Source organism: Alosa alosa, chromosome 12, assembly GCF_017589495.1.
Source record: "Alosa alosa isolate M-15738 ecotype Scorff River chromosome 12, AALO_Geno_1.1, whole genome shotgun sequence".
NCBI lineage: Eukaryota > Metazoa > Chordata > Actinopteri > Clupeiformes > Clupeidae > Alosa > Alosa alosa.
This window is the reverse complement of record NC_063200.1, coordinates 20,761,510-20,775,137: the sequence shown is the minus strand read 5'-3', so window position 1 is coordinate 20,775,137 and position 13,628 is coordinate 20,761,510. Positions and strand designations below refer to the sequence as shown.

The window sequence follows — 13,628 nt, the reverse complement described above, 5'->3', positions numbered from 1 at the left end:
AACATACATACAAGTTAAAAAATAAATACAATTGGATATAGTCTCTGTTAAAGAGGTTGTAAACTGCATTGACTCTCGGCATAAGATTTTCTCTCACGGCACAAAGGGGAGTTGTTGTAAATAGTTATGGCAGTGGGCAGGAATGATTTTCTATAACGCTCCTTGCTACAGCGCAGTTGGAGCAACCTCCAGCTGAAAACACTCTGTTGTTTGACCAGTAGTTCATTCAGTGGATGTGAGGTGTCCATAATGTTAAAGGAATTATCCGGAGTAAAATGCACTTTAGATCGATTTACGGATGATTGGGAGTACATACGTTGAGTTGACATCCAAATCATGTCATTCGGATGTGTTTTGAGAAAGTTCGATGTTACCGTTTTTAGTCAAAGCTCGTTAGCGTGGAAGTGAGAAGGGCATATTATTTCGCCGCTACAAAACGCTATTGTTATACCTCTTCTACTGTTCCAAACAACATTGCACTTGCGTGGTAGTGAGTAGAGGGTCCCTAAAGCCAAACCGAAGTATCCCGAGGTCTTTATGTGGTCGGATAGAGAGTCCAGAATGAATTTCATCAAGCCAGTACCTTTCCGGAAATGTTGCCATCTTTGCTGCCATCTTAAGGGGAAAGTCCGTAGGAGTCGATTGCCAAGTGTGCTCTGGAAATTCACAATTTCGTCGCCGTTTAAAAAAAAAACAAAAAACATTAAAAAACAGTGTTTATAGGTTTATAGTGCACTTCCAGTCCAGTTTGTTATCCAGATGTACACCCAGATATTTGTAGTTTTCCACTACCTCCACCTCTTCCCCCATGATGGAGACAGTGTTCAACTTTGTCCTAGCCCTCCTAAAGTCTACTACCATCTCTTTGGTCTTGGCCACATTTAAGAGTAGGTGGTTGTTTCCACACCATGCCACAAAGCTGTTCACCAGTTCTCTATACTCAGTATCCTCCCCATCCTTCACACACCCTACAACTGCAGAGTCATCAGAGTATTTCTGCAGATGACAAGTTGCAGAGTTGTACTGAAAGTCCGAGGTGTATAATGTGAAGAGGAAAGGAGAGAGTACAGTCCCCTGCGGTGCTCCTGTGCTGCTAACCACCTTCTCGGACACACATCCTCCCATCCGTACAAACTGTGGTCTTTCCGTCAGGTAATCAACAATCCATGATGTTATGGATGTCTCCACCTGCATCCTTTGTAGCTTCTCTCTCAGCAAAACAGGTTGTATGGTGTTGAAGGCACTGGAGAAGTCGAAGAACATTATTCTCACTGCACTACCAGCTTCATCCAGGTGGTTGTGGGCTCGCTAAATCAGGTAGATGATGGCATCTTCAACACCAACCTCACGTTGATAGGCAAATTGCAGTGGGTCCATTGAGGTGGTCACCTGAGGTCTGAGGTGTGCCAACACCAATCTCTCCAGCACTTTCATGCAGTGTGATGTTAATGCCACTGGTCTGTAATCATTGAGGACTGATGGAGAAGACTTCTTGGCTACTGGAACAAGGCATGATGTTTTCCACAGCACTGGAACCTTCATCTGACACAGGCTGGTGTTGAATAGGCACTGTAGAATCCCACATAGCTGTTCTGCACAGGCCTTCAGGACCCTGGGGCTTATGCCATCTGGGCCTGCAGCTTTGCTCTCACACAGACTCTCCAGCTGCCTCTTTACCTGGCTCTTGGAAACATACAGGCTGATAGGGGAGGTAGAGGAGGGCCCTGTATTTCCTAAAGCAGAGGAGGTTGCTAATGGCGCTGTGTTGCAGTCCATGGTGGTGATCGAGAGGGTCGAGGAGGTTTGAGGATGCAGCTGAAGGGGTGGTGGATTTGAGGGGTAGGGGGAAGCAGTGGGTCCTGTGCTGAACCTGTTAAAAAACACATTCAGCTTGTTGGCTTAGTTCAGGTTTCCCTCAGCCTCAGCCCCTTTCGCTTTGAACCCAGTGATGGTCTTCATTCCCAACCACACATCCTTCACGTTGTTTTGCTGGAGTTTATTCTCCAGCTTCCTCCTATATGCCTCTTTGCTCTCCCTCAGCTTTATTTTCAGTTCCTTCTGCACACTCCTCAGTAGCTCTCTGTTCCCATCCCTGAAGGCCCTCTTCTTTCTGTTAAGCACCTCCTTTAGGTCCCTGGTTATCCATGGCTTGTTGTTAGGGAAGCACTGCACTGTCCTGGTAGGCACGATGTTATCCACACAGAAATTGATGTACTCAGTTATGCAATCAGTCATGGAATTGATGTCATCACCATGGGGCTTGAGTACATCCCAATCTGTAGCCTCAAAACAACCTTGAAGTGTTTCAGTCACTTCCTGAGACCACTCCCTGTGGTCACAGGCTGTTCCTTAACAACAGGTGTATATGTTGGGGTAAGATAAACCAGGCTATGGTCAGATCTACCCAGTGGAGGAAGGGCAGTGAAGCTGAAGGCACCCTTAGTGTTTGCATAAAGCAAGTCCAGTGTTTTATTCTCTCTAGTATGGCAGTTAACATATTGCTGAAAAGTTGGTAGTGTTGACTTTGATTTCTCAAGTGCTTTTAACACCATCCAACCCCTCAGACTGAGAGACAAGCTCTTGAAAATGGGTGTGGACGCTCACCTGGTATCCTGGATTACAGATTACCTGACCGTGCGGCCACAGTTTGTGAGACTGAAGAACTGTCTCTCTGACACTGTGATCAGCAGCACCAGAGCTCCACAGGGAACTGTGCTCTCGCCAGTCCTGTTTACCCTGTACACATCTGACTACAACACTGAGTCATGCCACATGCAGAAGTTCTCTGATGATACTGTAATTGTGGGGTGTATCAGGGACGAACAAGAGGAGTACAGGAGCCTGGAGGACTTTGTGCAATGGTGCAAACTAAACCACCTTCAACTCAACACTTCAAAGACCAAGTAGATGATGGTGGATTTCCACAGGTCAAAGCCCACTCTGCTACCAGTCTCCATTGATGGGGTCAATGTGGAGGTGGTAAACACCTACAAGTATATGGGCTTACAACTGGACAATAAACTGGACTGGTCAGCCAATACTGAAGCACTCTACAAGAAAGGGCAGGGCAGACTGTACCAGAGACTTTCTAATGTGGAGATACAGCACTCAAAAAATCCTCCATAGAAATGCATGGGGCTAGTTTGTAACGCCAATATGGCCGTTGTCTACACATATCCCACTCCTTCCTCGGCAAAACGTCGACATGTGAATACATTGAGCCAATCATGTGGTGTGTTGTGAAGACATCGTGCCAATCATGTGTTGTGAACTCGCTGCTGGAGCAAGATTGGTGTCGTAAAGCCTTGCGCACATGCATTTCTGCCGAATAGGATGCCCGATGAGTGCCCAAAAAGCATTGTAATATGGCCGCCGAGTGGAGGGACTTGCCTAAAAGGACTTTGGCTGTACTTCCTGAGGAGGTTGCGGTCCTTCAATGTCTGCAGTAAGCTCCTCAGGAAGTTTTACCAGTCTATTGTTGCCAGAGTCCTCTTCTATGCTGTGGTAGGCTGGGGAAGAAGCACAAAGAAGAAGGATGCTGGCCGACTAGATAGGCTGGTAAGGAAAGCTGGCTCTGTCGTGGGAGCCGAACTGGAGTGCATCACTTCAATATCGGATAAAAAAAAAAACCTGAACAAACTGATTAGCATCTTGAACAATGAATGTCATCCACTCCAAAGCACTATTGTGAAGCAGAAGAGCCTGATCAGCTGAAGACTTCGCTCACTGTCATGCACAACTGACAGACTGAGGAAGTAATTTGTCCCCAGGGCCATTGAACTGTTCAACGCTTCACTTAAGGGTAGAGGAGAGATAGACTTCTCTGCATAGTCTGTTTACATGCTATATTAGCACATTTGCACAACCCCTCCCTCCTGGACTGTGGCCGTACTTGATGCTTAATTACCTTATAATCAATGGCTGTAACCCTTTTACCTCAACCTGTTCTTGCACTGACATAGTTGTGTGTATATTATCTTGTCTACATTATGCATTATTCTCTTATTGTCCATATTACTATCCCCACCCTTTCAACTGTATATTGCACCTTGCTTGTGTCTGTTGAGGGGTCCACGACCATCATGGCACCCTTGACAGGGACAACAAGGAAGCAATCATCCTCAGTTGCACTCTGAATTACAGGCTCAGTCCCTGCCCTGTCATGCTTTGATCATCCTTAAGCACACTATGTTGATATTTGATTTAGTTTATATAGTATATTTAGTATTTCAGTATCATGTTTATCTTCTACTGTCTCTATTGTACAGTGGAGTTTTTCTATATGTATGTATGTATGTATGTACTTTTTCTGCTGTAAGTGCACGATGTGTGTGATGTCTGGATGCTACTGAGACCTTGAATTTCCCCTTGGGGATCAATAATATCTATCTATCTATCTATCTATTGTGGTGATTTTGTCTGGACATGTCTAGGCATGATAATGATAATACTTGTGTGTGTGTACTGGTTTATTGAGGAAGACAACATTTACTGGAAGTCATGAGACTGGACTGTCAGAGGCTAAGGGTGGAAGTAAACAATACAGGGCCTGGGAGAGAAAGGTGCTTACCAGAAGGGCAGAAATAGAAGGGGCTAGCAAGAGAGGAAAGGCAGGGACCTTCCGGGCAGAGGAAGAGAAACCAAAGTTGAAGTGACACATAGAACCAAATCAAAACGTAACCTGCCTGGCAACAGATTACACATAGAACCTGGACACATGTATTCTGCCCAGCAACACACATTTTTTAATGTTTATATGAGGAGGAGTTTCCACCAATATCTCAGGTCCCAAAACGTTCTGATTGGCTAGAAGGGGCCTGGTGACGTTCCTGGGGATAGGAACGCCTCCCAGGCCCCTGAGAGCATAAAAGAGAGAGCTCAGGCACATTCAGATCGGATCTCATCGGGGTAGCAGCTGCCACTCATCACTCTATTGCCTGACGGTCCAGTCCTGACGCTGTTTGGATTGTATTATCACTGCAATACGGTGAATAAAGGATCAACAGTCTTCAGCTTCTCTCGTCTTGGTGTTCTCCTTCGGGTCTTTGACATCAGAGTGCTAGTTGGATTGGAGGTTTTGGGAAGTGGATAGTTTTTCCACCACACTATCTATCTATCTATCTATCTATATATTTCAAAATAAAATACAAAATACAGTAACCATATTATCTATCAAAATAAAATACTGTATTTTTGTATTTTGAAAATACTCAAAATACTTTTTTCAAGGAACTATGGAAGCACTGCAAAAAAGCTTTTTTTTATCCCAAACATTTAGCATATTGAAAATATATAGTAAAAAACAATTTGGCCCCTGTGATATACCAAATAGTATACCGTATGCAAGTTCATGTAGTGTGATCAGAATTAAGAATAGTTCAAGAAATTACATTTACATTTGTGACCAGGCATGGCAAAACCAGGCTCAAGTTGCGAAAAACGACTTTAAAGTTTTTTTCTTCAAAATTAGTTATTTTCGTTTTTTTGCAGAATGTGCAAGTTGAAGTCCTAAAGAAGCAATTCCATGTTTCAGATAACAGCATTGGTTGCTTTAAAAGTGTATATTTTGTCTTTGAAAATGGTTAAGTTTCAGGAAGTAAACCAGTGTTTGAATTGGGCATGACTATTAGCGCTCTTTTGTTTTGTTGGCCAATCAGCTGTATGCTAGAAGTAACCTCATGGCTACTTACTGAACCAGCATGCTGTTTGTTTACAATTGGAATGGAGATGGACAAAGCACAGCAGATTGCAGATGACCTGAATCTGATGATGAAGGCGACTTCATTACATTGGAGAACATCCCCAGGCGCGCGGGAACCTATTTTTGACCAGGGGTGCTGAATAACAAAAATAATGGATGTCTGACGATTTTTCACCCCCCCCAGGACATTGGGATTTTGACTGCTGAATACGTCATTTTAGTGCAGTGTGCGGGTGATAGCGAGAAGTTTTAGAAAAGTCCTGGGCAGCCACAAATTCCAATGTTCCGCTATAGCACTCCGAGTCCACTGCGCCCACCCTAACCTCACAGAAGCGCTCGACATCGTTAGCCTATTTCAGTATAGCTAAGGAAAATTACTTTTCTGATCGTCAAAACCACACCAGAGATGTTAGGCTTTAAATATAGGCTAATAATCAGGCTGCAATGATCTCGCAAATAATTTCTGAATAGCCTAAAGTGTGTCGTCTCCACAGCAAGTATGTGTCCTAATAATTTCTATCTTAGCGACTAGATAGTGAATGATTTCACTAGCTATGCATTTATTATTTTTGCAAAACTGTAAAGGCCCATTCACATCAAGAACGATAACGATAGCTATAAATAAACATCGTTCTCGTTAATATGAATGACTACGTTCACACATAAACTATAACGATAACGACATGAAGAACGATATCTTGGGGATCAGCCCAAGAACCCATTGAATTTTAACCGTCACATTCATTAACACAAGAAGAGACTTTGTTTATAGTTGTTCAGTGTGAACGCTTTTATCGTTATGGTTATAGTTATTGTTATCGTTTTTGGTGTGAATAGGCCTTTAAACACAATTAAAGTTTCTTTCAGCTTATCCATGTTTTTTTTTGAACGTGTAAATCGCATAGAATATGTAGGTCTATATCAACCATAGGCCTACACACTTGATCGCTATCACATAGATCAGTGTTTCTCAAACTTTTTCAGACCAAGGACCACTTAACCAATGAAAAAAAACCTCACGGACCACCTAGCTAAAAAAAAAGAAGAGTAGACGTACTTCAACAGTATATTACACAATAGGCCTCACCTTGCTTATTGTCAGAGGATTCATATGATTTAAACTGGCGTAGCATACATAGGCATGTTGCAGAACTGTTTGAATTTACATACAAGTTGGTTCAATATTGCAAACAACTCATCTATATTATATTTTACCCCACGTCTGCTTGCGGACCACTTGGGATAGCTTGCGGACCACTAGTGGTCCCCGGACCACACTTTGAGAAACACTGACATAGATGAAACCACGCTACGGTTCTTACAGTAACTGACTCACGTTCACGTTGATCTCTATAACTGTTAATTTTTAGTAGCCTATATTCGAACCTATCCATAACCCTTTTTTGCTATTTGACTCATCATTTCACATACAAAGATATAAATAATGTCAGACAGCGAATTAGTAATTATTTAAAAATATATATAATATTTTTTTTAAATCTATCTCCTGCCAGCAGGGGGTGCTGCAGCACCCTCAGCACCCCCCTTCCCGCACCCTTGAACATAGAGCTGACCTTAGCCGAAGATAATTACAACGAGGAAGAATCCTAGATCGTAAGATATCAGATGCTATTTCCACAGTTACATTTGACGGGGATAAAGTTTGTGTGTTAGAAACTTTATCCATTGCTACTAGCATCCGTGAGTGTAACGGATGCCAGCTAGCTTAGCTGTGCTTGTGGAACGTTGGTAAACCTCACTCCCCGACGCCTCAAGAGTGCTGCTGGCATGCGAGCCAGAAGCCTGGGCTATTGGTTCAATTGTTAGCGCGCTCGCCTCCCGATCCGAGGTGCTGCTGTTCGCGGGTTCGAGTCCGGGCATGTGCAGAGCTGAATCGCGCAGGTTCAACACAACGCAGGTTACATAAGCACACGACGGGAAAAAAAAGAAAAGAAAACGTCAAAACCGACCAATCTTCCAGCAATATAGTTAGCGCTAGCGGCTAAGTTCACTAGCCTACTAGCTTTAGCAGTAGCAAGCTGCTCAAGGTCAGAACCATGGCCAGGGCCGGAAGAGTGGATCTGGTGATTGACTGCCCTAGTTGCCAACGTCGCAGCTAGATACGCCATGGCCTCATTCACGCTCTGCCAATTAACTTTACTGCCATCCCTTGCTGTGATCCTCAGTCTAGCCCTTGTTTATATAGCTCAGCCCAGAGCCATAGAGAGAAAGAGTTGTGACAGTCCCATTGGACTCCGTTGTACGCTTTTTGCCGCCTACTTCCGGGGTATGCAGCCTCGCGTAGTTCCAAAAAGCCATTCTATGGCGTTGGACATCATTCACTTCCATTGCTGACTGTCGAGTAACTTCTGAGGTAAGTTGATTAAATAGCTACCTGTTTTGAATTGTCAACTGTCTATATTGTATCATAGGCCCTTATGATGCATATACTGATCTTTTGTTGTATGTACACAGCGTAATTATATTTATATTTTTTTTTATCTTGGTAGACGACCGATTGCCTGCTAGTTTGTTAGCTTGACTTCGCCCTCTGTAAAGGTAACGTTAACGTTATATCCAGGCGTAAATTCATTAAATAGCTACCTCTTTTGAATTGTCAACTCTGTATATTATATAAATAGGCCCTTTATGGTGCATATGCTTATATTTATTTGTATGTGCACAGTGCAATTTATATATATTTTCTTAATTTGGTAGACAACCGATTTTCAGTCATTGCCTGCTACTTAGTTATCTCGATTTTGCGAGCTGTGAAGAAGGTATCGCTACACCAAAAATTACGACGTTCAGTAGTGAATCTCTGACATATTTTATTTGGTAAATTATTGATGTTAGATTACTAGGATCATTAAGGTTGATTAAGGACGTTTTTTTTTTAGGTTGTATCTGCTGAACCTGGCGGTGTTAGCTAGTCAGCTGAGTACTGTGTATCTGATGCTAGTAGAAATAAGGTTTGTTTAATTACACCCTTGAAAGGGCTGTTGGATTGCATGTAAGAATACAAATTATTTTACACAAAAATTATCATAAGCCATAATGAGCTTTAAAATGTTTATTACTCAGACAGTAGTGTGACTAATTTGTTTCTGTTGCTGGTCCCGGCAGGTTTTTGCGGCTGACCATTGTCATCCATATTTTCATGCGATCTTTGTCCTTGGGGAAGCCATACATGCGGTAACCCTTCTCGGACCGATTGGTGCATCCAAATGCTGCACAGCCAACCATGGTATGACCACTGATTTACAAAATGATAGTTGTAACCAATGAACCACGACACCATTGAACATCACAGAGAGCGGGTGACAACTTTTCCTCAACCACCTGCCCTCTGACTTTTGAGAATAGGTCAGAGGTCAGAGTTCATAACCAAACAAGGATCCTCCCTCCCTCTCTCTCCTCAACCACTTTTGAACTTGCTCAGGGCTATTATAAGTGTGGTAAAGTATAGTATATTTGCGACGTTATAATATGTGAATGGTTTGCCCTATATATAGTGTTACCTGCTGTGTCCATTGTTGAATCTATTATCGCCCTATTTCGCTTTATCTGCTTTTTAGTGTCCAGGACACAGATGAAGAGGATGTTAGTATGCGTTGTCGAGAGGAACTGCCCTACAGTGACTGGCCATAGTGAATAGTGGAACTCCACAGGTGTGAGTCTGATGTATGCAAGAGAAAGTATTTTCTAGGCAGTCCTGAGTGAACTGGCTTGTTAGAATATATTTGTGCCCCTGTCTCAACAGATCTTGCTGGACCACCAGTATCGTTGTTGTGGCCACTGTACGTATGTTTGTTGATATTATTCATGCTTGTTCCTTGTTCATGCTTTTTCACATTTTTTTTTGTTCCACACTGTTCATTTTTATCTTATGCCAGGTACCTTTATTATGAATGTTGTCCTTCCTTTCAGCCCTGATGCATTCTGAAGCCTGATGTATGTGGAGGATGTTTTTTTTATGTATTAATCACTTATAATATTCCTCCCTGTTCCTTCACTTTGTTCTTGTTTTTCCAGTTAGATACACACATTTACACACACATACACATCTTGTTGTCTCACTCAGTATTTTTTATTAAACAATATTTGATTCATTCATCCAAGCTTAATGAGTTGTTATTCTTTAATATATTTGATTCTTTGTGCATGGCTTAGTATTAAAATTATCATGGTTGTGTGGTCAACTCCTGCCTCATCAGAAGAAGTGGGTGTAAATGCTGAATGGACTGTTCTTTCTCAAAAAAGTACAACGGAGTCCAATGGGAGTGTCGCCTGTCACTGTTCTCTATCACTCTCTCTGCAGCTAACCTTACTCTTACTCTGTGCATTAACCCAGAGCCGTAGAGAAAAATCTTAATAGCTCTGCACTTACCTATAGACCCAAACATATAAGCATAATGCTTTTGATAATATGTGAATGGCTTAATCTTAAAAATATGTTTTTAGTCTTAACATGATCATGTTTCACGTTGTGGTCTGGGGGTGACCACTTATCAGAAGTGAGCTAGCTGCTAGGCGAATGCTGAATGGACCACAGCAGACGCTAGCACGAAGGTAAGCTAATGGCTGAATCGGAATTTATAAGCAAAATCACGGTAATCAATAATACAGCCCAGTTGCGATAAAATGAAAATCATGAGACATCTGTCATCACATGAATGATATGGAAAAGAAAACTTAAGTTAGAGCCGTTCTAGCCTGTACTTCTGTCCATGCGAACATGAACATAAGCTTTTCCCTCCAAAAATGTAAAACGTATCTAAGTAATATACAGCTTTTTCGTGGTCACCCTGCCTCTCAAAATGCAAAACTGACATTAACAAAAATGTAATCATGCAATAACAGCTGAAAAAGTAGTAGGGTGTATGTTTATATATATATTTACCGTTTAAATAGCATAATCGCTGCCGTCTGTCCCATAGAAGAACATGACAGCCAGCGTATGTTTTGGAACTATAGCGGTTTACACGAACCACGTGACTGCACTGGCGGTGACATCAAAGAGTGTCGCAACTCTTTCTCTCTATGGCTCTGGCTCAGCCATCACCTCCTTGTAAAGACTGCGCTGTTCCAGGACCTCAGGACTGTAGTCTTCATAGATCCCAATGGGTCTACCATTGTCCCGCAGCTCCCCCTCCTCCTACGGGCTTCAAGGACCACCTTCTCCTTCACCTTGTAGTTGTGAAAGCGGATGATGACAGGTCTGGGTTTCTCACTTGACTTTGGTTTGAGTGCAAGAGACCTATGGGCAGGGGTCCAGCTCAGGTGGAGGAGAAGGCAGGATGTCATCGCCTATGACTGTATGCAAGAGCTCGGAGAAAAACGTTGTAGGACGTCCACCCTCAATAGATTCAGGTAGGCTGATTATTCTAATGTTATTCCTGCGGCTACGTGATTCAAGGTCAGCCGTTTTAGCCCTCAACTTGGCGTTGCTGTCAGTAAGCGCAGCACAGGTTGATTCGAGCCCCCGTATGCGTTCATCAAAGTCATCCATGGCAGAGTCAATACATGTAAGTCGTTGGTCATGATCAGTAACCTTAGCCTGTACCCGATTGTTCAGTTTTTGCATCTACTCCATACACAGCCGGAACCGGAACCTCCAATCTTGCTCATCTTTACTTGCGTACGACTTCACACCAGAGCTGATGCTTCAGCAATAGCCGTCACTGAAATGCTGTGAGTTACGTTGAACACAGCTGTTCTCACATTAGCTGATTGCGATAAACGTAAACCACTGTTGCCTAATTACCAATTATTCATTACACTTGTGTGTAGTATCTACTTTTTTTAGTGTGCCCACACTCCACTCACATCATTATATACTGTATATATATATATATATATATATAAATGTGTGGCCACCACCCCTGCGACGGGTGAGCTGCGAGTCATTATGGTTGATCATTTTTCATTTATTTTTATTTATTTATTTTAGACGTGCAACGGGAACACACTGGCAAGCCGACTGAAATTGAGGAAAGACCCCTAGCTTATTTAGCGGGGGGCTCGCCATTCTCCAAAGGCGGCCACAAACGTCAACTGGCCTGGGGCTGACCAGTCGGACCAGAGCGAGAATCAGAACGCTCCCGGCTCCTCTTCTAGCCATGCAATGGCAGTCACCTCCCATAAAAGATTGCCTTAGTTGACTCATTAAAGGGACACCAGGCAACGTTTTCGTGTTAATTAATCATCTTCGTAAGTCGGTATATGGTTAAATGACTCATTACGGGGCGAATGAAGGCTCTCTCGCCCGCCCCTACTGCCTGTAGGAAGAATATCCCACTTGCAAGTTCGGTGTATCCTACCCGCCGACCGAAGCAGGATCAGTTTACAGCACAGAGGAAGGCTAACGAAACGCTAGAGATTGTTGCAAACGTGTGTATAATGGCAGATCCAGCGAAGAAGCAGTGAAAACCCTTGACGGAAGACGCAAAGAAAAGGAAAAGAGCTTCAGACCGAGCGAGGGGGAGTTTCGTAGAGAAAAAGCATCAGGCTTGCCTGGTGTCCCTTTAACAGCAATGAATAGGGTTCACAATGTCTCAAAATACCTCTTGAAGTGGAGGGACTTTCAAGGACTTTAGTGTAGTTCAGTCTTGCTGTGCGTGGCGTGCATATATGTCCCATACAACAATTCCTGAATTTTTGGTCAACAATTCCTGGGTCACTGAAACACCAGAGAATATGGTGGTCATGTAGCCCCACTAGTTATAGTTGTAGTTATGGTTGTAATTTATATTCATCCTTAATGAATGCCATTAGATAGAATATTACAAGAAGAGGAAGATCAGGGCTAAAAGAAAACACATATAAACACATCTGTTCATGAATTTGTATATGGTAAATTTACAGAGGTGCACGGGAATGCTGCAGAAAAACAAACCCTGAAGGATGACAAAAATGGGCTATGTGGATCCAACAGCTAGTCGCTCTCTCTGTTTCATCTTCCTCTGTGTTTTCATCATGGTAGCACTGGGGCTGCAGATGCTTCATGTGGAGAACTACATCAAAAGGTGAGCATTTTTTTTGCCAATTATGTTTCTGTCAGTCTGATGTAAACCCATTCCACATTAACGCATTAGATCAGGGCATCATGCGTGCTTATGAATCAAAATCATTAAGATAAGAGATGTGCTCGGTGTAGTCCACAGAACAAAGGCTTTTAGGTCCATGCGCAAGGTAGACCTAACAGTGTGATTAATGTGTGAGATTTAAGCCTCATATCTGTGTCATACACAGGCTTATAACTGGCTTATGACTGGCTATGGCGGGAATCTTAAGGTTACTCACATAACCCCAGTTCACTGATGGCATAAGTGAGATGCCCCATCATAGGTTCCTCAGAAGCCATATTCCATTACGCCAGCCATCATTCGCTAGATGACTGGCGTGTGCGTTGTAAAGGAGGTACGGAAGGAGGTTTATAAGCTTACAACGCAACGTTGTTGCTTTAGTAAAGCTAACCAACCTCTTTTCGCCACCGGCAAGGCAGGTTATCTGGTGAGATACTTGACTCATGTTATCAGAGAGTTGGTGTTACCTGAGTAACCTTAAGTTGGTTTTCAAGCATTTGTTTGTTATCTCACTATGGGACTGACTCCCTACTGACTCTTGAATTGCCAGACCGGGTTAATGATGCCCTACCCATCTGAATGGTTGCTAAGACATTGCGGTGTAGACTTGCAGCTGTCAGATTTAACCTTTCACAGGCCAAACCCAGAGAGCTGCAGAGGCTGCTTCTTCCTCACTCCCTGGGTGGGCAGAGGGTTTACTGACCTCTCTACCAGTGGTGGTTGCTGCTCTTTGGAATATGGGAAGCTCTGATAAAAATGGTAAATTATTAAATTAATATTCAAGATGCTATATTGTTCTTTAAGGGCAAAAGTTTTCCCAAAACCCAGATTAGACCAAA

The 13,628-nt window shown here is 42.9% G+C and overlaps 1 protein-coding gene and 1 long non-coding RNA gene across 3 annotated transcripts in view; both read left to right on the top strand.

Moving 5' to 3' along the window:
• Positions 1 to 7,617: 7,617 nt before the first annotated feature.
• Positions 7,618 to 9,817, top strand: LOC125304758. Of its 2 annotated transcripts, XR_007195277.1 has the most exons (3): positions 7,621 to 8,075; positions 8,602 to 8,673; positions 8,828 to 9,817. It is a non-coding gene; the product is annotated as an uncharacterized LOC125304758 (long non-coding RNA). The 2 variants fall into 2 exon arrangements; XR_007195276.1 differs by lacking the exon at positions 8,602 to 8,673 and having other exon boundaries at positions 7,618 to 8,075.
• Positions 9,818 to 12,201: 2,384 nt separating this feature from the next.
• The window catches only part of LOC125305176 (alpha-2,8-sialyltransferase 8E-like), a gene marked incomplete in the record, with an annotated part of 42,902 nt that continues 41,475 nt past the window's right edge, over positions 12,202 to 13,628 (top strand). Inside the window, 1 exon segment of the mRNA XM_048259810.1 lies at positions 12,202 to 12,729. Within this exon segment, the coding sequence (XP_048115767.1) occupies positions 12,608 to 12,729 (122 nt within the window).